At 39.5% G+C, this 27,084-nt stretch overlaps 4 protein-coding genes across 4 annotated transcripts; 3 read left to right on the top strand and 1 right to left on the bottom strand.

Annotated features, from left to right (window-relative positions):
- The first annotated feature begins 187 nt into the window (after positions 1 to 187).
- On the top strand, positions 188 to 1,878 carry LOC110155396 (uncharacterized). Its single transcript, XM_055159702.1, has one exon. It carries the CDS (start codon positions 614 to 616, stop codon positions 1,217 to 1,219), a length of 606 nt encoding a protein of 201 aa, XP_055015677.1. The 5' UTR covers positions 188 to 613; the 3' UTR covers positions 1,220 to 1,878.
- Positions 1,879 to 4,303: 2,425 nt separating this feature from the next.
- Positions 4,304 to 19,077, bottom strand: ccdc9b (coiled-coil domain containing 9B). Its single transcript, XM_055155035.1, has 14 exons — positions 18,883 to 19,077; positions 17,446 to 17,553; positions 16,652 to 16,756; positions 16,441 to 16,570; positions 15,753 to 15,907; positions 12,579 to 12,641; positions 9,890 to 10,050; positions 8,916 to 8,956; positions 8,804 to 8,854; positions 8,241 to 8,337; positions 7,755 to 7,785; positions 6,987 to 7,509; positions 6,824 to 6,906; positions 4,304 to 5,546 (listed from the first exon to the last, which is right to left on the bottom strand). The coding sequence occupies exons 1-14, from the start codon at positions 19,075 to 19,077 to the stop codon at positions 5,520 to 5,522; spliced, it is 1,770 nt and encodes a 589-aa protein (XP_055011010.1). The 3' UTR covers positions 4,304 to 5,519.
- A 4,643-nt stretch (positions 19,078 to 23,720) lies between these two features.
- On the top strand, positions 23,721 to 24,496 carry LOC110155693 (protein zntC-like). Its single transcript, XM_020919848.2, has 5 exons — positions 23,721 to 23,858; positions 23,927 to 24,001; positions 24,069 to 24,122; positions 24,218 to 24,250; positions 24,357 to 24,496. Exons 1-5 carry the CDS (start codon positions 23,736 to 23,738, stop codon positions 24,438 to 24,440), a joined length of 369 nt encoding a protein of 122 aa, XP_020775507.1. The 5' UTR covers positions 23,721 to 23,735; the 3' UTR covers positions 24,441 to 24,496.
- Positions 24,497 to 26,012: 1,516 nt separating this feature from the next.
- LOC110155691 (holotricin-3-like) lies at positions 26,013 to 26,899 on the top strand. The gene is made up of 6 exons (XM_020919846.2): positions 26,013 to 26,096; positions 26,173 to 26,218; positions 26,334 to 26,353; positions 26,439 to 26,489; positions 26,590 to 26,613; positions 26,712 to 26,899. The coding sequence occupies exons 1-6, from the start codon at positions 26,043 to 26,045 to the stop codon at positions 26,799 to 26,801; spliced, it is 285 nt and encodes a 94-aa protein (XP_020775505.2). The 5' UTR covers positions 26,013 to 26,042; the 3' UTR covers positions 26,802 to 26,899.
- The last annotated feature ends 185 nt before the right edge of the window (positions 26,900 to 27,084 follow it).

Genomic DNA, 27,084 nt, shown 5'->3' on the forward strand with positions numbered 1-27,084 from the left:
AGTTGGTTGAGTTGAGTGCAAACAAACTTAGTAATGACCCAATAGCACACGCACGTGTGAGGGGCGCGCTCTCTGCAGTGATTTGTGCTTCGGTGGGAGTTTGTTGTGAGTCTGCTGCAGCTGCTGCTGCTTTAAGAGCCACCGCCCGCCCCCTCTCCAGTATTTTTAGCTGAGCCAGCCACTTCATTTAGTGGGTAAGACAGACAGTTGTGGACCGTGTGATCTCACTGAATCTCTTTAATAAATGACATCAAATCGCAGATTGCGGATGCGCCTTGGGCCTACTCAGTCAACTGTTTGTCGGAAATGTCTCTGGGGATAGACATTTGTCCTGCCGCTGTCGGATGCTGAGACTTTGGATGCTTGATGTCCATTATGAAACGCAGTGGTGCACTGGCTGCTGCTGAACGCGAGGCGCAGTGCAATAGGATCAAATGAATGACAGCAGCGCGGTGTAGCTGCGAAACGGCGCTGCGCTGAGAGGACGTGTTCAAGGTGGTCCTGCATCTCTCTGCCGTGGCCCCCCGCTGCCTGTCTTCTCTTGGACTGTGGATAACAAGAAGCCTTCAAGACGGAGGGGGTGGTGGAGCATCGAGGGAAAAACAGGGGCAATATGAGAGAGAGGGACTTCATGCCCAACATGGAGAGGGGCAAACCTGCCACTTACACGGGGGACAAAAAGGCTAAGATGGCAGCTAAGACGAACAAGAAGTGGGTCAGATTAGCCACCGTTTTTGCCTATGTGCTGTCGGTGTCCTTAGCAGCCATTATCCTGGCCATTTACTACAGCCTGATCTGGAAACCGACCAGCGCATCTTCTTCTGGGGGTAAGCAAGTGCCAGAGGAGGTCACCGCTAGCCCCAACATCACCACGAACCTGTCCACGAGCAGCAACGGATCCGAGTGGAACTCTACACAGTCGAGACTGTCCCTGAACCCAAGCAGACAGGACCCTGTGACGCGCGCGTTTCACTTGGATGATAGAGCCGAGACAGCGGCGCAAACTGCGCACCCCCAGCAGGAGGAAGAACTGTTCGCGTCCTCCCAGGGTCACACAACCGCGGAAAATTTATACCCAAGCGGTACACAACCAGGACTAAAAACTTATCCTGACAGAGAGGGGACGTGGACAACGGGTGAGGCAGAAGAGGACAATTCTGAGCACACAAATACAGATTTTACTTCTGCTCCCCCAACATCAGCATCGAGAGGAGGCTGAGCAGGCCTCCTGCCCAGCACATCCTCCGCACTCCGGACATGGAGCGTTTAGAGCGCCGCGGGTCGGATCACAGCTCTTCCTCTGGAGCTCCTTGTGGATGCTGGACTACACTCACTGTTACTGAGACAAGAGGAGACCTTCTATGAACACTGTTCCCTGTCGACACTATGCGTTTTGTTTCCAGGCCATCTGTATGCCTTAAAATGTTGGCTTTACCTCGGACACCTGAGGCCACTGTCCCATACCCTGCCTGTACACGGACATGTCATACCCTTATCCCACCTCCATGCATTTGGCTTAGGCTACCCTAATACTGCATTGTTACATTTAACATAGGCTGTGTTACCGTTTGGATCTGACCTGGATTCCCAATAGAAGACCCTGCATTATAAGTTATGCTCAGGTATGTGCATATAACCATGTAAATGTATTGTGTATTAAACATGTACAGGGCTGGTGTACAAAATATTGGCCTTGATGGACTTCTAGTGTAATTAGCAGGTTTTTATTAATGTACAGTAGGTACAATATATGACATGATACAAATAAACATCTTAGGATTTTTTCATTTTTATGGTTTTATAACACTTATCTGTAAACCATGCCCTACTGGAGACATTATCATGTATGTTGACAATATTATATTTATTTAGAGCCAGAACGGAGAATATATATTCAAATAAATGGAAGGTTTTTACCTCACACCTTACATGCCTTGTTTTCGAAATCGTCTTTGACCTACTTCAGGCTACTTCAAGCCCACGTTTATTGATTGTTTTAAAAATGAAAAGTTCAGGACAGATTCTGCCTAAAATGAAAATTAGTGACACCTATTAAAAGACTATTTCGACTGGTCTGATGCTGTCCATAGAAACATGTTGGTGAGCCCATGCTCTATAAAGCATTTCACACAGTTACATGTGGTGAACTCTCAAGTGAAAGCAAGCCCATACCTGTGTGCACTTTCACAGCAGTAGCAGCATGTGAGGGAGGCATATTGATTGGAGAGCTCTGTTCTAGCATCGTACAAAACACAGAACATATTACACAATAGGGCCCCATGCTATTTTGATCCAGCACCCTCTTCTGAGCACACGGTTTGGCTTAAAAGGTTGCTTTCTTCTGTCGTTCACAAGCATCATTCAATGTGACACTGAAACCATAATGGCCTGATTTTCTCTTTGATGCACACTGTGTCACTATTTGTCAATGGGTGACAGATTTTCAGAACCCTTGCTAAGGTATGTGCGTCTTATGGCTCAAACAGGAAGTCCTATTCATCAGTGAAGACAGTGTGGCCATATGCGGCACAAGGGTGTAATACACAACAAGTCAAGGCGAAGCTGTCAGTGCCTGCTGCAGTGGCCCTTCCATACAACACGGGCTGACAGATTTGCAGTTTCCAGTGGCTCTCCTGGATGCGTGTGATATATGAAAGAACAATGGACGACCTATTGATGAGAGAGTTCATCACAAGTGACAGTTATGGCCTGGAGTCAGGACGTAGCGATTGACCTTATGACTCTTTAAGACAGTCACCAGGATGCTCCATTACATGACCTAATACCAGATCTGTGCCTTACATAAAGGCACATTAAATAAGATATTTTCTGCAGTTTGGATTGTTATGATGTCAGCACATTTAAATTAGCATCCGCCATCAGATTTTATGTGAGGATTGACTGATGACAAGCAGAGGGCATTTCGACAGCGAGATAAACTCTAGGTCCCAAAATGCTTATATGAAACATCCTCATAAATTCTATTTAATATGGATCAGATATTCTCTCAGTGGTTTAATAGGGTGCAACAAAAGGTCAGTAGTAGTTGCTTGTAGTTTTTGCTAATCAAAGATGTGGAATACTACAAAATATAGTTTCAAAAAGCACTGATTTTATTATCTGAAATTAAATAATAATTCGTATTATTCTACACTACGCTAGAGTAAGTGTGAGTTTATTTTTCTTTTAATTAGCTTGTATTACAAAAACAAAACAGTATTTATAGGATAACATTGCAAAAATCTACTGAAATGTCTATGTATCTATCTTTTTACTACATTTACATAAACATTAGCTAAATCTGAAATGACTGTAAACCCTAAAAATGTGCAATTTGCATGTGAGGTTACATAAAAATAGCCGCACTTAGTGTAATAAAGTTGGCTGTGGAGGCGTGGCCATACTGTCCGTTCGACCCCATATCTGAAGCTGAGGGGTGTATGACTGTCAAATGCAGCATCAAACTGCCAGCAGAAGGTTGTGTCAAGGTTGTGATGCCTGTGAGACCTCACTTTTAATAAAATTCCATCCATCAGGGATAATGAAACACCTCTAGAGCCAGAGACAGGGATTAAGCCTCTGAAAATGACTGTCATCGGTGAGAAACTAAAACAGGGCTTGTGATCTTAACAGGAGGTGTCTTTGTGGGGCTGTCAGGACATAATTAGGATCTGTAGTTTGCCCAAAGCCACTAATTATCAGGGAAATTTGTGCTGCACAAACCCTGCTCACTAAATGCAAAATTAATCTAGCTTTAGTCTAGATAACAAATTTTCTCTCAGATTGTTGATCTACTATAATACATCCAAAACGCAAGGAAAGATTGGCATGATGCTAAAAGGTGCTTTGATTTTTGGAGAAATTATCCATCAGGAAATTAATCTACCTAGCACAATATCGTACCATTTCAGCATAGCCTCTACAACAGGACAGCACCATGGTGGAGTAAAGCAGACATAATTAAAATAGTATGGCCTATGGGAGGTCCCACCTGTGCTGGGGAAGAGCTGTTTGCAAAGTAACAGGCCAGCAGGGAGTTCATGTGAAATTAATCAAATCACACTCGTGTTCAGGCTGTAGAGATCAGGCCCAATGGACCGTGGCCTGCTCTAATACACTGCTTATACAAGCATGTATTCAACATTTCTGTTACATCTGTGCTTTCCCTGTGGAGCTGTGATTTTGAAGAGGACACACAAATCCATCAGAGAATTGATCTGTAAACATCTGCACGAACATGGAGCGAAAAAAGAAATCCAACCACGCCAGCCAGTACTGAAAACAAGCTTTATTGATAGTTCCATTCTACATTGTTCTACAGAAAATTAGGCAATGTGCGCTTTTTGAAATTGCACAAACAAGTGAAGGCGCAAATCACACCTCTTACACAAGAGGGTGTAAAAAAGAAAGACACTACAGCCACCTCTTCTTGCCATTAAGAGGATTTTAGAGCCTCTGGATGGCACATTTAATCCATTTAAGTTACAACTAAAATGTGGAGTAAGAATCCCACTGTGTGACAGCAGACTAGCCTTTTGCATGTCATGTGCGCTCCTCCTCGACCCCTGATTACATTTTAAAATAATCACAAGCTGAAAAGGTCTACAGCCACTATTTAAAGTTACAGAACTGTTTACTATACCAGGCTATTTGAGGACGAGAGCTCTGAAGACTTCCTATCAGAGTTGAAATTTAAGGCTAAAACAACATAGTGTTAGGACAATAAATTAAATATCAATACATTAATAAAACAGTAACAGTTCACCCTTGATAACCAATTTCAAATAAATAACATTTCTTCTCTGCTCAGACTGTAAAATATTACCTCAACAAACTTGTGTCTAAAAAGCAAGGCACAAAGACTGAATACTGATGTGTAAGCTTATTAAAATAGTTTTCTCTTCAGTCTTGACAGTATCATTTCCATTAACAAGTGCAATAGGATCCCAGTGGAAAATAGTCAAACCACAGATTTGAGGCTGGGTATTTTCGATCAGCCTCTGAAGTATGTTGATTGCCTTCATTAATGCAGTGAGAGCGTGTGGTTTAGCATTAGCGCTCGCCTATTTACTGTAAATGACGCACTTTGATATGAATAATAATGGCACTAGTGACTCCAAAGTAAAAATTATCTTTTGAGGAAATCCAAATTAAACTTTTTGCACAATATTTCTTAATTGTTCTAAATCTAAGGCAGAACCAGGCATTCAATCAGTTGTGGCTGTTGATTAATCATAAGGCTACTTGAACGATTCACTTGCCACCTGATTTGTACCTCGAAGTGTCCATACCAACGTAAACATTCAGTGTTATTGCACTCAAGCAGCATACCAACATACACAAAACACACATAACATCAGTGTAAAGTGCTTGGATGTCATGACTATTTAAACAGAGGAAGTGGAAGTGAAATCATCATCATCCAAACGCTCTCTCCTCCGTGACTTAGAATGAGGGACCCGCCGCATCCAGGTACAGAGGCTGTGATTTGGTGTCCGCATCTGTGCAGAAAGTCCCTCTCAAACTATTTTCCCATGCTCTCTTGCCTACAAAGGAAAAAGAGACAATTTTGTTATGAGATTACTTGAAATAGAGCTGACTATTTCCTGGGGATGTAACAATAACCGAAATATCGCGATATTGTATCATCAAAGTTCTCAGAATAATATCATTGGCCATCACAATATATCGAATTACAAGTTTCTTTCCTTAAATTAAGAGTTATGGTGCAGCAATATCTAAAAAAAAAAAGACTGCATAGACCAATAGACCATGGTCTTTTGCTCCATTTCAGTGTAGGCTACATGAAGAAATAACATTTCTAAGCACTTTAAAGACTTAGTTTTTTGGATTAAGTCTTGTCAATGCATTTTAAGAGGAAAAACAGTGAACAGTTTTGTTAGCCTCCACAAAATATCACAATAAATATCGTACTGTGAGATGTATATTGTGAAAATATAGAGATTAGGATATCGTTACATCCCTAATCGTGAGCCTCCCCATCATATAGTGAGCTTTACCATGATATCGCAATAAATATCGTACTGTGAGGTTCATACCGTGACGATATCGTATTGTGAGACTTGGATAATGTTACACCCCTACTATTTACTTCTTAGATGGATAAGTTAGAATACAGACCGATTGATTTATTCTAATATTTAATAGTTAAGTAGCATGTCTAAGTAGACTGTAAGTGTGTTTATTACATTTGAACAAACATTTATATGAACTTACAGAAATCCCTGCTCTGTAGTCATTGTAAGCCAATCACGCTTTTCAAAAGGACTGTACTGAATGGACTATTGCAAATTCATGATCAAATAACTAACTCTGGCATTTAAAATATTTTATGTGATGCTTTAATTTGGCTGAAATCAACACTATTGTCTTAATTGGTGGTGTTTAGATGGTAGAAGGTGATGAAATACTCCAAGATGGCAGCAAGAGTCAAATGTTCCTGTTGACAATATTGTACTTTGTCATGAAATATCAAAAAGGTAACTTCACAAATGTTAACCCTGATGATTTTACTTGATAACAAAACCCTTTAACATCTTGTATTAAAGCAATAAACTGCATTATAACAATATTAATTTTAGCTGTCCCCATTTGATCTCATGAGAACTTTACTCCTAGACAGATCAAAACTATGAAAAGTGGAGGACATTTTGACGCTCGGCCATTCTCCAGTGCATATATGTTAGCCCACATTAGCTTCTCCCCTCTCGAGTCCATTTAACTCATCATCCATTTGCACTTTCATCCTTCAGTGCATTCACACATGTATTGATTGGCTGTGCTTCCCCCATCTTCCACTGACCTTATCACTGCTGGTGGAGTGTGCTTGGTGTGGTTCTCCAGACTCCATGCTCAAGACTGACAGGCCAGAGTCTATCAGCTCCTCTACATAAAGATTACACCTTATATTTATTCATAATGCATTATATTACAACATACAGTAGTTCTTATAGCAATAGTGAAACCTGTGTTTGTGCTGGTCATGTTGCACTTCCCAACTTCTACAGGCTGATTGGCGGTTTCAGCTTGAGTGGAGCTGCCGGAGGGAGAGGTGATGCTTTCTGTAGTACATTCATTTTCTTGCTGCTCTGTATGAGGGGCTGATGGTGACTCCCCTCCGCTCTCTTCATGAATACAACTGTCCACTATTGCTTTGTGCATTTGCGTTTTCTTTTTCTTTGGCGAGGAACCTTTCATTGATTGTGGACTCTGTGATTCAGAAGAGGCAGGCTCTTGGGAGGCTCTACTCCCTTGTTTGAGTTCATCTGAAAAGCGCACTTTCTTCTCTGAACCCCTAGGGCCAGAGGAGTCTACTTTCTTATGTGTGATATTGTTGTCCATTTCTGAAGCAACAGCTTCTTGTTCATTTATCCCCTGCTCACGGTTAAGTGGTTCTTTTGTTTTTGTGTCCTCCACTTTTCTCTGATCAACCAATTCTGTGAGAGCATCAAGTTCTTCTAGGAATTCCTCCAGTGTTGTTTCAGAGTCCTAAAAACAGATTTTAAAAAAACACATGTGTTATTGTTAGTGTAAGGGCAGTCCCATGAATGCTCCTCTAGAGTATAAATCCATTAACTGTCATGTCTGTGTAAGCATGTCATCGTTAGTATAGGTATTGACGCTATTCCAGATTGCATAAAATGACATATGAGTTTGCATAGTGAAAAAACATGTAATCATGTAATCTAATATAAAGTTATGGTTTTCTTTTCAGTATGTTTTTTCAAGCTTACCTGTAAATTTCCATCCTTGTTGGATTCCCATCTGAAAAAGACAAAATCTAACATTCTTAAAAGGCACATACTGCTCGTAAAGAAGACATGTATTAGAACTTAGATGTGAAGTTAGATCTATAGATCAAACAGGGCATGTTAACAGGAAGTCTCTGTAATTGACAAGGCCATATTGAAATCATAAAGTGCCTCTTCTACAGCTGTGGTCTGAAATTATGAGCAATGATTGTGTAACACTAGACTCTGAAAGCCCTCTCAACAACCAACACAGTGGCCCGATTCTCAACCAAGAAAAGCTCTGAAAGGAAAAATACATGGAGTGAGTTGTAAATGAGGCCTCCTTGGGTTATTCAGTCAGCTGCTGCAACCTCTAAATCAAGTGTGTAGATTTGAGGTGAATAAGAATGACACTGGGACTTTCCATGTTCACAAAGATAGTACTTTTCTTATGTATGGGGTGCACCAAAGATGAACTCACTGCATTACCTCCTGGCCCTGCCAGTGAGACGGTCTTTGCCTTTTGCTTTGCTGCCCGTCGCCTGCACATTCTTTGCTTCCTTTGCTTTTCCTCTCCTCACATGGCCTTGAACAGAAATGTCAGAATGAAATTATAAATTGCATTCATGTCACCAAACAGGTAATCCACTTCTTTTTTTTTTTTTTGTTAAGAGATTGCTTTTCAAAATAACCCATATTCACTGTGTCGCCTTAACACAACAATCACCACACGAAATTTTAATACAATTGAGGAAAGAAATATTTGACCCTGTGTCACATGTTGACAGAGTAGTTATGGGGATATTAACCATAAACCAGGTCAAAACACCATCAATAAGATCAGGCAATAGAATATTGACTTGCCGTCTATATCAATATTAAACTGGTAGCCTGCTCGAATGTTGTGATGTCATGTGAACACGGCCATTTGCCTCTTGTTTAAACCAGATCATTTTAGCCTCCACTTGGGATTTGATGATAAATGAATATAAACACATTTGTTACAGTTTTTTTCTCTGAAGTATGAATGAAAATAGGGAAGAGTCAAATACCTTGTGAATCTGAACTTGTCCTGTTTTGACCTCTTCTAGAATTTCGCCCACCTACAACATAAATAATTAGATTTAGTAAATACTCACAATGTGCTCTGTGTAAAAATATCACCTCTGCTGGAAGGTATCCAGTCTCCAGATTTGTCCGAAAACCTAAAATGGTAAAAAAAAAAAAAAAACTAAATAAATAAAAATTGTTTATATCACTTTGTATAAAATGTAGAGGAGACAGATGATGTTTTTGTCATGTTTCGTGAGCATCATTATTGTTGTGGTGACGTAATGCCACCCTGTCCACACCAGTTAACAAGCTGCTCTAACAGTCGAGACCTTCTGCTTCATGAATCATGCGTCTACATTTTGCATCCCCTGAATGCATCTTAATTGTTGAATCAAATCTGCATTTCCTCTTCTATTTAGACTCAAGGGGGTTGCCAAATAAGGAAAGGCATGCCATCCTGTATCCTTGGACAAAAATAGCTACTTCTTCCTTGTCTCTTTGTACATTAATGCGTTCTGAGGCCACATTAACTTCTCTATAAAAAACAAATCACAATGACTTCATTCTTGATGTTGTAAGAATGTTCAAATTTTTGAACATGGAGTGAATGTACTTACAATTTTTAACATAAGGTTAAAATGTTACTACATCTTCAGAGTCACTGCCTTTTTAGTAGTTTAGCTACTAACACGCTCAGTGTTATATTATTTTTACGCCTTTTTGTATCATAGCTCATAAATCATAATATATTATAATACAATAGATTAAATTGTTCAACTTGAGTATATTTTTGTAGTTATTTATCTTTATTTTTTATTCTCCTGCTATTCTTGTACTCTGTACTGCAACATTGGAATTTCCCCCATTGTGGGACAAATAAAGCTGAGCTTAGCTGATCTGTTCATGTCATTGTGTGCAGGCTGTCTTCAGAACCATAATGAATTAATTCTTCAGATAACTCTAATTCTGAGTAGAAAGACATCACATGTTTCCTACTTAATGCCCTTACAGCTTAACTTCATAGTACAGTGGGTAACATAAAAATAAATCTAATAGTACATGAGAGTACATGTGACCATTCTCACATGTTGTCAGACTTGTCCATGTCCCAGGCTCGTCTCCACTGGCCCTTGGCGTTCTTATGTCGTGCGACTCTCTCTCTGTCAATTTGCTCGCGCTCTTTCTTCCACCGCAGATACTCCTCCTGCTCTTCTTTCGATGTAGGGATGTTGAGGTCTGTGCTGACCTGCAGGTTTGAAAATGGACTAAATGTACTTTTCTGGTGGATGGTTTGCTTGCTCCTCAGAGAGTTTTGCCAGGATTGTTCCACAGTATGGCATTAAATTTAAACTTAAATCTCTCTATTTATTCCATCTCTATGAAGACAGGCAGTTTATGCCACCAAGCCAAGTTACACGTCAGAGCTGTGGAGAGGCTGATTTACAAGTTATTTTTAGTAATCAAATCTGTAAGTGAATGGATGCCAGATAGATGTTTAATTCCATACTATGGAACATTTCAGGCAAACATAAGCATGGAAACAACTAGGTTGCAGACACAACACCAGTAAATGTACATAGTGTTCCTTTAAGTAAACCCTATGACTGCATCAAAGCTAGCAGTGTAAGATGTTTAGAGTCCACATTCGCTTCAGCTTTCACAACAGGCCCTTAGTAAACATGGCAGCATGCCATATTAAATGAAATGATAAATCTGAATCATGGCTGCAAGCTAATCAAGACAATGACTCCCACAAAGATTAACAACCAGGAACCAATCATTTAGGGAGTGTTGTTTCATTCTGGTCAGCATTACTGCAAAGAGGTCCATGTAAGCCCCCAGAGGCAGCCCCGTCTGAGAGCATATTCCAGGAAATGTGTAATGTACAGTAAATTCAATTAAGTCTTAGCCTCCGTTTCCCTCTTAACCTCATATTGATTCCCATGATGAGCGCACATAGAACTGCTTGCTAATACTAAAAAGAAGCTGTGGTGTGGGCTCTTTAACACATCAAAGGGATGAGACTATGTGCTCTTGTTACAAAACGTTTGAGCGAATCAGGACCACGTACACATCTGCGCACAGGGAGATGGTGCGAGAGCAGATAGCACTCAGGCTGTGTTTGCCAGAGCCTGGATTTAAGTGACAGGACATTGCTCTCAGACTGAATGACGGCTCATGTCTCACAGGCATGCTCAGACAGAAACAGTGCCAGTGAGAAACTGTAGGTGATTTTTCCTCTCAGGTGTAAACCAATCAGAGCTAAGTAAACATGTTGCTTTGCTGCCTTTAGTTAATGGTGAAGTGGGCATCTGTGCTCGGCCTGTGTTTTCCATCTCCATTGCTGATGCTCCGGTGAGGGCAAAGAAGGTCACAGGGGACACTGACTCTAGCATGTTCCTACAGGCTGTCTCCTGCTGGCTGCTAATAAGCACTATTTAATTTGCCACCTTTATTAAGCCTCACCTGGGAAGCAGCTAAAGCAATAACTTTAAGAGGCTTACATAATATACTGTACAATTAGTTACTTCTAAATACATGTTCTAAAGAAACTGCTCCTGTTTTTTTTTTTAAATTCAAGATTATAATGGAAGATCATTTAATTTCCTTAATCCCCAGCCAGTCTTGCTTCCTAACACAAATAGTCTATCATACCTATCAATTTTAAACTATCAATCCTTCCTTCTCAAATGCAATCCTGAGTCAGACAGGCGTCAGGCTGGAGGACATGAACAGCATCACTTGTGACATGAGGCTTATTTGGCAGCCCTTTGAACCGTGCTGTCCCTGCCCCCCGGGCCTGTTTATGGCAGGCATCATCTGTGCCACAGCTCGGAGCTAAAACCACATTAGCACACAAACCAATGGGGAGGCAGATGGGCACAGGCACTCCAACAGCCTCTGCGTAGCAACGTGCCCAACTACATGCAGCTAACATCAGTCCCACACCCAACAAAATAAATACACTCTGGATACATTTAACTTTTCATGTAGGTTCAGGTAGTCTATATACTGTTGTCATTATGATGCATGAATAATATAAATCCATATGGTCATTTGTACATGACTTGTCCAGTAAGATCTGTTGCTAGTAAACAATGTTTGGGGCTTGTAGTCATTTGTGTGTGCGAGGGCAAGCAGGTGTTGTACCACACTGTGAGGACTAACATCTGTATACTAATCTGATTAGGTCTTGGCTCCATTATGGAGACAAAAGTCAGGTCCCCATGAGGTTCAATATTTTAAGTTCAAATGTGGGTTCAAATAGATTAAGGGCTGGGTTTACATTAAAGGTGCACTTTGCAGGTTTTCTGGTGGAGTCCACTCACTACTTGTCTCCGTGGAAATGATATTGCTTTACCTGAAATGTGCCACAATTCAGTATTAGACTTGTCTGTTTTTCTTAAAGACAAGCATGTGATGCCACCAAGCTAAGTAACAGGCCAGATCTATGGAGAGGTGGCCACGCTCATAGTAAGATCGCATGAATTTTCAAGGTATTTTTGAGCAATAAAACTAATTTTAATTGAAAGAATGCAAGATGGATACTATACTGGATACTGATATACTATGGAATATTCCAGGCAAAGCAATAACATCATCACAGAGACAAGCTGACCCTCTTCCCAGAAAGTTACACAATGCACCCTTAAAGTTAGGCCTGTAGTAACTATGGTTAAGGCTAGGATCAGTCTCCAGGAAATTAATGCAAGTCAGTGCTATAAAAATGTAAATTCAACAACACAGATGTTGGTGCTTGACATGTAGTGGTACCTGAAAATCTTCTGAAAGTCGCTGTTGCTCCTCGTTGTGCTCTTCACCTGCTTTGACCTCATCCTGGGAACACAAACATGGGGGTAAACAATGAGACAGTAAGGGTGACACAGCAGGGCAACCAATTAAACATGGCGCCTTTGTCTCTGTACACTCATGGTATTATGCTAGATTGATCCACATAATGCAAGTTAAAGACCAGTCAACACTGCCCTCTAGTGGATTTAAAGAGACAATATTGTAGATGATTTGAACTGATAATAATGATAATGTACTTATACTTAATAGGCAATTGACAAAAAGCAGTCAATAACCACTCACAGTAAAAGGTTGATGTTATTTGATTTAAATGGGTGGCTGTTTGATGTGATGTTATATTTCATGATTTTAAACAAGATATATTGTGTAATCATTACATGTAGCTACATAAACATTTACCCAAGGAACCATTTTACAACGATAAAGAAGAACATTACTGATAGGGTGAAATACGTTCCAAGAAATAATGGTTAGTATTGTATTGTTTGTTTGTGATGTAACCGTGTAAAATGAATCATTCAGGTGAACACAGAATATGAACCATGAGTAATAAAAACAAGATATACGCCTTCAAATACAGCAGAGGGAATATTGTGAGTGAGTGGTCTGAAGCCACCCACACAGACCATAATGACACCCACATCTCCCCTACTCTCAGCCAAATGCAGTCTGGCACTTTCACAAACAAAAGAATCGCTGGCTACATTTTTCCTTGTCCTTTTAAATTCTGCCGCTCTTCTCGTCTCTCCTCTCACTCCCTGACCCTTATCACAGCACGTTGCCAGATAGGCCTCTCTCTAGCCGCATAATGAGCCTTTTCAGAGTGAGAAAGCAGTTGAATGTTAATTAGATCAAATCAGACCCTTTCAGGATGGTGGGAGAGTGGTCTATCGGCAGAGGGGCGCAGGCCGCATAATGGGCAATAAATATGGAGGCTCCAGTCGGGCAAGATTTGAGCATGACTATTCACCCCTTTAGTCACTTTATCTCTGACTCCTGCCCTTTCCGTTTGACTGGGATGGGTGTGAACTCACAATGTGGTTTTGAAGTTTTACATCTGTTCAGGCCACTGCCAAATATCAACGCCCCTCTCTCACTCAGTTATTTAATTTTAGCCTGACACCAATTATCAGTAGGCCAACTAACACACACACACAAACACACACACACACATACACACAAGCATATTATAGCACACAAGTGTCTTTTTGAGATTCATCAAAAGCTATACCATGATGAATATAGCTCACTGTCTAAATAGGCATTCTCTATTGACTTTCTCAACCCAAAACATGCTTCACAGGTTTCCAGGAAGAACAGATGATGGCTAAAGTCAATAAAAAAATACAATCAATAAACTTTCCCAGGGACGACAGGTGGAAATTAGCACTGGTGCTACAACCTGGTAAAATGCATCTCTCCTGTTAAGGTTCATGTATATTGTGCACTGTCCCTGTCTCAAGACAAAATCTCAATATTTTTTAGATTCTCTTGATTGTAAAATTCTGACATAATTCTAACAATACATCAGGAATGTGCTAAAATGTGTCTGTAAATATTTTGGTGGAGGTTGAAATCTAGCTCAAAACGTGAATGGACCACTCATTTAATCACAATTGTGCGCATTATATTTGTGTTAGGAAGATTACACTGGACATTTCAGTTTTGTTTTTAGTCATTTCTTTATGCTGTATGTAAGTTATAATCATTATAGACATTAGACAATACATTTGATTCTAATTTAGCATATCTTCAGTGTAACAATTTCAATATTAACCTATTTTTGTTATAGCTTACATCTTTACTCTCAGGAAATAATCTCAACCTAATGATTTGTTATATAAATAAATATTGTAAACATACAATAAATAGAATTTCTTCAATTGGAAAATATAAACATTGAATCTGTTCTGTTGCAGATAACTGATGATGATACATGAGGTCATATGCAACCACAACAGATATAAAAAATGAAACATGCTAGTTCAGGTCACATTTAGCACACATTAAGATTAGACGGTGACACAATATCGACATACTCATTTCTAGTGAGGCATTACTGAGCCTATTGCTTCCAGGCCGCTCCTGTGACCAGTTTGTTTACAGCAGCAGGGATCAGCTGTCTGGGCGGTGCATGCGTGCTTATGTTTGTGTGCATGTGAGTGTGTTCCTGTGTGTGTGTGATTGTGTGTGTCCCTATGTGTGTGTGTGTTTGTCCCATACTCCAGAGCATGATAGAGCAGCTGTTTCTGGACTTCTATGTTCTGAGGCGGGCCCAGGGTCAGTGACAGCATGGCATTTCACAGCCTCTGCACATGTGTCTCTGCTCATTTGTGTGAAGTGCCACTCCTAGAATACTTAGTACAGACGACCCTGCTGCTGATTTAGTACTATTGGCCTGTCTGAATATGGCATTTATTAACTTGTGATTGTAGTTGTGTATTGTGTATGTCATATAGAGCCTAGGGGTGTAATGGGCTGAAATTAATATTCCACCAGGCCCATGGGGAATTCCCTTTTGCTAACAATGTTTTTTCCTCTGTTTTTAGTTGTTGCTGTTTGTATTATTGTGAGACTTTTGACAATACCATAGCACAATAATTCTGTTATTGTTACGTCTTTATATGCCACCAAATCAAGGACTTTTCTAAACTTGTCTTTGAAATTATTTTTTACAATAGCGCTTTCCTGAAAATGTTAAAATTAAACAAACTACACTCGACAGTTAATTGCACAAAGAAAACCTTTATCACTTTTACTTTACTACTGCATATTCATGAGTTTCAGCTTCTTGTCACATGCAACATTGTGAGGCTTTTATTCAAAATACATAATAATTTCTTTTAAATGGTTCATCTCTGTCGCACGGTCCAGTCTTTTATCCTTCATACTGAGAACCATGGATATAATAGTTCTTTTTGTATGCATTCTCCATCAGTCTCCCCTCTCTGGAGCCACAGCAGTCCCCAGACTTTCCTTCTGCCTTTGTGCTTCCTGACTGCATGGGTGTGGGGTGTGTCTGATATCTATGTAAATAATCGGTGAGGGAGCAGGCGGAGTGGGGCTTGTTAGAGCTTTGGACTTGTGAACAGAGAATAGAGAGAGACACAGAGAGGGGGAGAGAGAGTTCCTAACCTGAGCCACTGTGTCCCTCTTGGTCACGTGGGCTGGTTTTGCCCTCGTTGACTCCACATGCTTCAACTGTTCATCCTCTGTCGTACTGTCTGATGGCTCTGGGCTCTTCTCTATCACCACTCTCTTACCCTGGGAGGAAAGAGGCAAAGGATTCACTGAGGGGAAAAAGAGGAGGTTAATGAAGCGTCATTGTAAAATATCACAGTATTTACCTCATGGTAGTCTTTAATGTTAATCCTATTCTAAAATTAGTTCAGTATATTTTCAATTCAAAATATTTAAACTAAATAACATACAATTTTTCATGTAGGACATTACTGTATTTTTCTCTGCTTTATAGCTTGACTGTGCAATTAATCAAATTTTAATGAAGGTAAAGATTCATTTATTTCTAACAATCACTGATCAGCTGTCTGTGATGTTTATTTTCAGAAGATTAATTAAGGATATTGAAAGCTATTTTTTTAATAGTGATAAATTTTTATTTATTTTTTTGGCTTTTCAGCATGCATCTTAAACTAACAATACATTTTTCTCAATTTAACAGTCAACACTTGGAGATACAGTAAAAATAGCCTATATTGAATGACATTTTTCATTCAGTTGGAGACATGATATGCTCCTCTTTATCATTTGTGTTCCAGATCTTTAGTCTAATTACTGTGAATTAATCTAAGTGGCAAACTACCTTTTTTACTGGCATTGTCACCATCAGCTGCTTCCTTTGCCCTCGGCCCACACTTTGAGATGGCCCCTCCACTGCCCTCTCCTGGTCCTGGCCCAGAATTGATGGGCTTTGTTGTCACCACGCGGCTGTCCTATTCCAAAAAGGAAATGTAAACATTTGTCAGCTAAATATTTTGTATTTACTGCCATAGAGTGAATCTGTTGTCACTCACGCTGGTGGACTTGCTGATGGTGATTGAGAGGTCATCCGCTTTGCCTTTGCGAGACTGCAGCGCCATGCCCTCCTCCTCTGCCTTTTTCCTGTCCTCTTCCACCTCCTAAATGCAACTCAGAGAAAACTGTTCATTCACCAGGAAGCTTTAAGATGTGGAGTGACTGCCCAAACCAGTGGAGTTGTGGTCTAATGAGATTCATTTGGTCTTCTGATATTCTATGTTATTAGGTTCTTTTTTTCAGACCTAGAGTGTTATTTCATACCTGACAGTTTCGACTGCTCACTAGCGTCTTCCTCAGAGTGGTCACGTGATGTTGCTGTGACGTGTCTGGTCAGCTGATTTAAACAGGTTTTGGCGCTGTCTTCCTACCGGTGGAGGCAGGACAGCGCCATCTGCAGTCCGACTTCCTCAGGACAGCATCCGGGATGGAGCAAACATCATTGGGACAGAGGAAAACAACCATCACCGCTGGATTAAAGAAGCAATCGAAATACGGAAACGTGCCCACAGGACTGTAAACTGGGACGAGGGGGCTTTTTTACTCTCACACACCTGGGATGCTGTCCTGAGGAAGTCGGACTGCAGATGGCGCTGTCGTCCTCCCTCCACCGGTAGGAAGACAGCGCCAAAACCTGTTTAAATCAGCTGACCAGACACGTCACAGCAACATCACGTGACCACTCTGAGGAAGACGCTAGTGAGCAGTCGAAACTGTCAGGTATGAAATAACACTCTAGGTCTGAAAAAAAGAACCTAATAACATAGAACAGTGGAGTTGTGATATGTCTTACCTGGTACCTTTTCATCAATGCTGCATTCTTTCTGCGTAGAGCCTCTATTTTCTTGTCTAGCTCCAAATCTTTATCATGATCTCTTTTGGGCAGCATGTCACCTGAGGTCTAGGGAAAGAGACAAAGAAAATTAACCTTTATATAATGAAGTATTTGATTAGACAAATATATTCTGTGTTAAAGATGCACTGTGCATCTTTTCTGGTGGATGGTCCACCACCTGCTTGCCTCCATGGAGATATTATTGGTTTGCCTGGGATGTTCCATGGTATGACATTAAACGTATCCATCTAGCATTTATTCATTATGGGTGTTTCTATTGCTCAAAATACAATAATTCCTTCTGTGAATAAGGGCAATTCTCCACAGATCTGAACTGTAATGTTGCGTCGTGCTGTAACCCACTTCTCTCCCTCTTGATTGACAGGTTTAACCTATTGTGTGTAAAATCCCTCAGTCCTTCAGGTAGAATCTTTGGCAAAGGAGAAATTCATTTTGTCAACTGGACAAATGTTTATTTAGGTTGAGGTGGCAGACCCTCCATTAGAAGTGTTATAAAGTGCACCTTTAATGTTTCAAGGGTTGGGATAAAAGAGCCCATTTCCAGGTGAATGAATAGTATTAAAATCATGTAAATAGCATAACAAGCAAACTGGTCACATACATTATAATGCAGTCAATAAGATTTCAGAACTTGCTTGCATTTAGTGTGACTATTGATCTGAAAAAAAAAAAGAAAACAGTTTGTTTATAGATCTCTGACAAATTATAACAGAACATTTTGGATGCTCAGAGCGTCTCTTCACAGCACCCTCCTCTTGTCTGTGGCAGTGATAACCTGTGCTACAGTTCACTTAGACTGTCCACAGATGGGACCGTCATCTCTGGGCTCAGTTACACAGACGGTATGCGTATGTGGAGCATCCCAAACATCTTGATGCAGTCAGCAAGAGCACGCTTCCTCACACAACAGCTTGAACCAGAACTTAGCATATGCTCTCGCAAGAAAGACTACACCAATCTGTTGGACAGTTACCTGAACAAAATCCTTTATCAGAGGGACATATGGAGTACTCTGAGTTGTCTTTTAGTAGTATGAATGTACTGTGGGACTAAATTTAGAGGTGGTGAATGCTAGAATGTTACATAATATGTCATAAAATCGATACATTTTAGTTATATAATGCTGCTGCTTATAAGCTTGGTAAATGTTTCAAAGTGCTTTAGAGTAAGTCATTCACTGACTCCCCATAATTTCTAGTGATACCATTAAGCTAACTTAGTAGTACCATTGGAGAGGCCATGTGCAGCCTCTCCAACCATCACCCACCATTCACACATCACATTAACACAGGCAAGGTGGCTTAAGAGTCGTGCCCAAGAACACAACAACAGTATGCACTGGTCAAAGCTGGGATCAAGTTGTCAATCTTCCACTTGTAAGGTGACAGCTCGACCACCTGAGCCACTGTTGTCGCCGTGGAACAGAGCCTTGGTATTTCCGAAAGTGGCCAGAGAATGGATTTCTGTCTTTGGTCTTTTGCCTCTTAATGCTCTGTGATTTGCAGAGTGATTTGGATTGGATATTCGGAGTAGATTCCACGAGATTCTCAGTTTATCCAGACTTGGCATTGGTACAAAGATTACCCCCCTGTGCTTGGATGGCTATGCTAAGTATAGTTGGGATTGAGATTGTCTGCACTGTGGTTTCATCGTGAGAGAACCAATCACATTTCTTCAAGGAGAAGTATTTGTAGTCATGAGTGCTCCTGATTAAACTAGCAGTAAGCCTTTCAAATACTTACTGTATGCATGTTTGTGCTATTTCAGTTCATGCTGAGGAGTTCGTTCATTGCAGCTTAATAGAGTAAAAATGTGTGTTTTTTTGTTGTTACAGTGAAGTGAGAGTAAGCTTGTGCGAAATGCGTTCCATTCACAAGATTGCATGAATTATGATGAAAATGTTGGTTTTCTTCAACTAAATTTTTCTTAGATTCTAATGTGCCAAAGTATGTATGAGTCAGGCAACCTCCACTGTTGCCCCAGTGATGATGAGAGAACGGTGTCCGCCTGTATGTGATATCACAAGCACAAAATGATGATGAGTCAGACCTGGAGAGTGCACAAGCCCATCACCTCCAAACTGCAGACAAGCATGATGCCTGCAGACACTGGTTGCAGGGGTCTTCACTAAATTGTGTCCAAGTTATACATCTTGTTCAGTCTAAACCACAACAAATCCTTAAAAGACAGTAGAAAAGTTGCATTGCACTTGTACAACAGACTGGAAAGTGGTTACCGCATAGCTTCTAGTTGTCAGGGTATCCAAACACAACAGACTATGAGGCATACCACCAAGAATAGGAGCAAGCGAGGGACATGATTCTATCTCCGAATTTTAAGACTGCGGACGTCAAATGAACAATATAGCGCCATTAAATAAGCCAGGTAGTGTGTTTTATTTCAGCAACGACACAGATATTACCCAGAATCACTGTGGTGTGCCAGAGGACAGCCACAAAGCTCAGCAGCCCGTTAGAAGAGGCAAAGAAAGGGGAGGGCCTGCAGTGAGAGAGCTTCCCTTATACCCAGAGCTCCAGTAGGATAAGGCAGAGGCACGCCGCATGCAACCACGTTAGACCAGGGGAAACCTAATATTACAGCGAGGTAGGGAAAGAAGGCACTCACGGATTTGTCCATGTTAGCGGCCGAGGCTGGGCAGAGTCCCGGAGCGAGGCAGCCGTGGCGGCGGAGAGGGCAGCCCGGAGTCGCTGATCATGCCTTGATTACAATGAGCCAAGTTGGGCACGCAGCCAAGATGTCTAACAAATGCACAGAGCTCCCCTGTGAACAGATTTCACAGCACCCACCCGCCTGTCCTCCCGTTCCCCTTCTTTCTTTCTCCGGCTCTCTCCCTCTCTCTCTCTGCCCAGCCCTCCCACCCTTCAGCACATATGCTCGCTCACTTTAGCTCTCCCTTTCTCAAGCACTTGCTCTTTCGCCTCCTTAGTTATCCTGAACTCCAAGACCTCACTTCCACATGCTGTCATACATTCTCACAACATAAACAGCATTTGTATCTGTGCGGAAGCGTCATCCAGAGCAAATCTTACATAACTTTAGTGCTTTAGTTTACAATGTCTGACCAAAGAATATGCAATTGTGAGTGTGGTAATGATTCTATCTTTGACTGAGAGACGATGATAATGAAGCGTACAAGCCGTGAGGCGGCCAAATGTCACAAATAGCCGTGATGTCAGTCACTGGAGACTCAAGTGTCACAGCTCTGCAGTATTATGGAAACAAACACATCTTTGAAAGCTGCCAGTGTAGCTCCAGCATTTTTAGCATACTCCAGTCTACATAGCACACATTCTGCAGAAATAATCCTTCTTAGGACTAACTTTGGCTCTTGCAAATAGTTAAAACAAAAAACTGGAAAAAATACAAACAAATAAAAAACATGTATTATAATATAAGAGGCAATAGCTATGAGATTTATCATTTATTTCTTTATTTGTAATAGGCTACAAGAATAAAAGCTGTTTATAATTTTCAGGTGGATTGTCTACCACCTGTCTTTTTCCATGGAGATGTTATTACTTTGCCTAGAACAGGGGTCTCCAATCTGTAGTTCAGGAACTACTGGTAGCTCTCCACTTCCTTCCTAGTTGGTCACCAAGGGATTTCTGAATTACACGTATTGTCCTGAATAAGTACAATTTGATCAATTAAATGCCTATTACCATTGTAAATGTATTATTTTGATGCATAACTTTGTACACTAATAAATGGATAATGGTTTATGTTTTATAGGCATCTAACTGCACCTCATTTAAAGCTGGTCGTGGCACTTGCTCAGTTTATTGTGACTGCTCTCTGGTATTTTCGTTTTGTAAAGGTAGCTCACCAGAGGAAAAATGTTGGAGACCCCTGGCCTAGAATGTTTCACACTATGGCATTAAACTTATGTAACTCCATGGAGACAAGTAGGTGATGCCACCAGGCCAAGTTACATGTCAGATTTGAGATGACCCCTCAATAAAACAGCATTTTCCAAGGTATTTTTAAGCAATACGAACAACTGTAATTGAATCTATCGACACAATACAGATACAATTAAGACATGCAAGGAAATAACCATACAAATGATGCACTACCAGAAAAGTTACACAGAGTATCTTTAATAATGGTTGGTTGTTAGATTTGTGATTTAAGTCCCCCTGACCTAACCTAGGGCGATGGGAGTCTTTCATTTTTACTTCCTCTTATAGCATTAAAATAAATTGTCACAATGTATAATGGTTGAGTATGTGTTTATTTTTTAATTTGTATACTGCAAAACATTTGTAAACAGTAATTATACTTGAATAAATCAGCAAAATTTTGAGGTTAGTAACATATTTTTTCAACTGTTTATTTATGTATTTGTTTATTTTTTCTTGTAAGCAGTAGTTCTTTCTCTATTTTTTCTTGGGACAAGTACACAGCTATAGCCTATACTTAACTACATCACACACGGTAAAAAAAAATAAATAATAAAAATAAAAGAAAGGTTTGTTGACCTTATTAACAGAAAATATGAAGGTGTTTAGTCTGTCTGCTGCATTATTTATTTCACTTTACTGCAAATGGCTGATAGAGGCTTTATGTGTTCAGTCCTCATTTGTCTGAGCTCACAAGGCAAAATTGTGCGCATGATACTCACACGTATTCCATGTCAGCAGGACCAGCTGACTTTGACTGCAGTGTTATTGTGTGACCAATAGGTGGCGTCAAAATCGTGTTACCGTGAGTGGGTTGAACATGGAGATTGTACCGACCTTTTCTCTCCACTAGAGGTCCCTGTTGTGGATGATGTCACTCTGGTGCAGGGAATTGAATGGCCTTTTCTTCAAAACAGATAACCCCCTGCCAAAAGAAAACTGAAGGAATTTGTACACCTCTGGGAAGCATTTTCTTTTAGATAATTTTACCTCATTGTTATGCTGCTTTATGCATTGACATGTGTTATTATGCTCCAATTGTTCACAGAGGTTTTGTGCTGAAGGGAATACATGTTTGATAATGTTTTGTATTGCCTTTTGATAGACACACATTGGGCTTTTCAATAGGGTTGTGCATTGTGATTTTCTGGCTTTATATACAGTCAATGGTCTTGTCTCATCTTGTGGGCGTTGTGTCTTGTCCCATTCCCTACGATTCAGTATTGTCTCATAAAAGCATGTGGCCAGATGTGCCTGAGCATTCATCATGATTTACAATTAAAAGAAAAAGGTGTTACATTTTGGGAAAATTGCGGGCAATTTTAGGTTAGAGGGTGTGTACATCTGACCTTAAATGTAGTCCTGTGTTCTTTAGGAGATGTTTGAGATCCTGTTTTGACAGTAGGGTGTGAGTAGCACAATATGCACTTCAACTCTATAATTACACAGAAGTGTTTACTAGTGCTATTGTTTGAACTGAGCATGACTGAGTTAAAACAAAAAAACAAGTTTTTAAGTGTCTCTTACCAGTCCATCTTGTCTGTCGTAGTGACGCCAAAATCTACTATGAAACTGTTGATAAGTTTGTGTTCCTAAAAAATCATCAAGAATGTGAATGAATGCCAGGAAATAGAAGATTAAATGGAAGTTGTATTTTATGTTATTTGTATTAGAACTGCAAGGTTACTTTTTAAATGTGTCAATTTATTTAGGAGATGTTAAATTCTTTTCATCCAGCATCCAGTCTCCTGTCTTATTATGCAAAATATAAATTCACAGTTGTTGTTTTTATTTAAGCTCATTATTTAAGTTTATTTAAAGCTTTTTTGAAATGTGTAAAATGTGCATTGTGAACCAAAAGTAATTGAAAAATTGCAAATCTAATCATAGTTGCAATAGAAAAATTGCAATTAGACATTCTCAAAAGCATGTATCCCCGTTTATATCTTCATATTAAAACTTTATTTAATTTTTATTTGCATGTAAGCAGCCAAAACCTGTTAAACCTGTTTTTCCATTCACACAAATAAACCAGTGATTCATTCTATTTATTCATCATATTATAGTAACTAGGACAACTGTTACGTTACGTGCATGTGTTTATATGTGACTAATACATTATCAATGTTTGTATAATTAAATGTTTGAATCAAAATTCCAAAAAAAAAAAAAAAACCTGCTATAACCAACACTTAATACAATACAATAGAATAATGTGTTGTAATGTGTTTATTGGACTGAAGTTATAATTTTTACCAAATAGCTCAGTTTTTAGCTCAGTAATTTGATAGAAAATCTTATTTCATGATCAGAAGACTTGTAACACCTGTCATACAACATCAATTTGCCTGGAGCATTCTTTTCTTCTCTTCCTATAAATACAGACCCAACACGCACCTGAGCACACATCGCCCATTTCCGCACCAGGTAAGAGCTCCCCTTCTGAAGTTGTGCTCTTGAGCTTTCTTACAATTTAATGTTGCTTTTTTCTACAGAACAGTCTCACCACATCCTCAGACACCATGAGTGACACAGAGAAAGAGCACAAGGAGAAGGAGGAGAAGAAAGAGGTAAAAATCACATTATGCATGTGTTAAATGTAATACGATCTCTAAAATCCCATCTTCCCTGTTGTAGAAGAAGGAACACGGAGAGGGATCCGAGTCTGGATCAGAATCCGGATCATGCGAGGTTAGATTTTAGTTTGTGTTTATCGCTTTTGTAAGATTTTTCAATACACTACACTTTTGCAATGTTTAGTGGTAATGTCATCTTTTGTTTTTTAGGAGGGATCCGGAGGAGAAGGAAAGGGGAAAAAGGTGTGTATCCTATTTGGCACTGTCTATATGAAAATCAGTTGTCTTTTGTAGTTTAAGAGTTGTGTTTATTGTGTGTGTTGATTGTGTATGTTGACTGTGTGTGCAGAAGCATGGGAAAAAGGGAGGAAAAGGTCATGGGCATGGTCATGGTCATGGACACGGTCATGGACACGGCAAAGGGGACGATTAAAGTGGTGCTCCGCATCTGTAGTAATTACTGATGTCAATAAATGATGTTAAAAATTATATCTTCTGTTGGGTCTTTTTTATTAAATTGTCTAGAAATAGGTAATGAGTATTTTGAATAAAATGCAAATATTTAAACATGCAAAATAAGTGAAATACATTATATGCACGATATAGCATACATCTAAGTAGAAACCAGAGTTTGCTTTTTTGTGATATTTAAAATCCATAACCTCCATAGCGGCATATAAACTCACAAAATATCTTTGCTCTAAGTTCAGATGAAACATACATGCTAATGAAAAAGGTATTCCATCACTTTAAAGAATTATTTTGTACATTTGAGTCTCTTTAGCCTGCAGGTTTTTGAATCCCTAATGTGAATAAAATGTGTTTGTCTAGGTTTAGTGTGATCTAGTTCTACCTTTAATCCTGAATAGTTTAAGTCTAAATAAACAATCTTATTTCTAAGCAGTGTGTCATATTACATCATATAAAGCCTACTTATTACTTATACTTACAAGCCTCCTACTCCAATTATGTAAATATTATCATAGTAATTATAGTATGATGAACACATTAGAACTGTGTGGAACTCCATCCATATGAGCTTAAGAGCCAAACAAATCAAAACCATTTTTTATTTCTGTTGATGGACTGTGTGATAACACAATATAACTTGCAAACTGTTGCCACTTGTTGGGAGATGCAGAACACAAAGGCATCCCAACATAAATTAACCCATGTTCTGAGTAAAAGAAAAGGTGGGGCATATTGAGAATGGCACCAACAGTTCAAAGAAATATGTGATTCTGGTGGGACTTGGCATGCTGAGATCTGTCTAGTGTGACAGGTTAGGCTTGTTGAGTTTTTATAATCTCATGATTCAAAATGTATTATGTATTATTTGATTTAATTCCTGAAGATTATATTCTGTTTACACTGTTTTTATTTTTCCCATTTTTTATAATTTGGATTATATGAGAGTACCAATGTTGAGTTTTGAGAAGAAAATTAGAAAGCTTTAGATTAATCACTTTTAATAAACTTTATACCCTGGCCAACATTGTAAATAAGATTTTATTCTCAAAGTTTTGCCTGGTAAAATAAATATGGTACGACATTCATCATGTTCACATATTTGGCAAATGAGGCAGACAGGAAAATGAAAAAGAGGCCAAGACATGAAGCCAGTAGCCTAAGGTATAAGCAACCAAATTGCAATCATAGATGAACTGACATTTATCATGCAAAGTTTTTGTAGCATCTCATATTATTTTAAATGTGCACAGACAGAAGCCTTCACTACTATTAGGTCAGTTAAAGACACATGGCATGCACACAAATACAAACAAACAAAAATGAATTCATTGGTGAAGAATGGATGTTGAGTCAGTTGGACTAGAACTACGCCCAGTTTTTTGGTATCTGTGTTTCTCTGTAGGTCTTTTCAGGTGAAGTTGTAAAGTACTGCTGTTGCGCTAACCACACCTATAACATACCTGTCTGGCAACTATCAAATGGGAAGATTACCTAACATGAGGGCTGGTGTGATGCACCTAAACACGCCCCTGCCCCTTATTTTGTCTGCTTCAGTGTCCTATAAATGCAATGTCAAGACTCATCACAATCAGGAGTCACGTCTCTCATTCAGCTTCAGGTAAAGACAATTTCAGAATACCATGGATCTTACGATGTTCCAATTTAACTTTTAATTTTGTAAATTTTTTTCACAGGCAAAACATTTTACTCAACTTGAATCAAAACACAAGATGAGTGGACGTAAGTTTTTTCTCTTCTTTGTTGTGCATCATTATATTATTGTGTGGGATATAATTTAAATTGCAAGGCCTGAATATGGATCTTACACATTTTTTGTTGTTTTGTCTTCCTACAGACGGACACGGACACGCCCACGTGAGTGTATTTCTTTAGCATTTATTTTCCAATTACAACTAACAGTGTTAAATTGTTTGCTCATGTATGTACTTTTTCATTATAGGGTGATCACGGACAGGGTGGAGAGCACGGAGGAGGAGAACATGGATGCGGAGTAAGATTTCTCTTGTTTTGTTTCACTTGTTTCACTTGTCACTCATGCGTTATACTGATGTTATACCAATGCTTTTGTTTTTTGTGGGTTTTTTTTTTAGGGAGAAAAGGGCAAAGGAGGACAGGTAGAGTCATTTGACATGCCCTTAAGAGGCTTATTGATGCATCATTTCATAATTTAAAATCGCTTGAATACTCATTTCAATGCTGTGTTTATGTGAAGGGAGGCCATGGAAAGTCCGAAGAAAAGAAGGGCCAGGGACAATGCAAAGGCCAAGGCGGGGAGCACGGAAAGGGGCACAACAAAGACTGACACAGCTCAGGGCTGTGTCCATCCAATGTTAAGCACAAGAACGTTGTGATTTGAAATGTACACTGTAAAAATGAAATAAATTAAATGTCATGACACTACTACTTGTTACTACTGTTTTTTGTGTTGAATTATGAAATTCCTGATGAAATTCAATTAAACACAGTAGTTTAGTCACATCACACCATAACTTTTGAGTCCATACTGCTAAAAATTAATGCTTCATCTTAGATTTGCCAAGTCCATTAGGCTAACCACATTAATGAAAATGTATTTTATAATATAT

This window comes from Boleophthalmus pectinirostris, unplaced genomic scaffold (genome assembly GCF_026225935.1).
Source record: "Boleophthalmus pectinirostris isolate CB_2022bp ecotype Guang Dong unplaced genomic scaffold, ASM2622593v1 HiC_scaffold_10, whole genome shotgun sequence".
NCBI classification, from domain to species: Eukaryota; Metazoa; Chordata; class Actinopteri; order Gobiiformes; family Gobiidae; genus Boleophthalmus; species Boleophthalmus pectinirostris.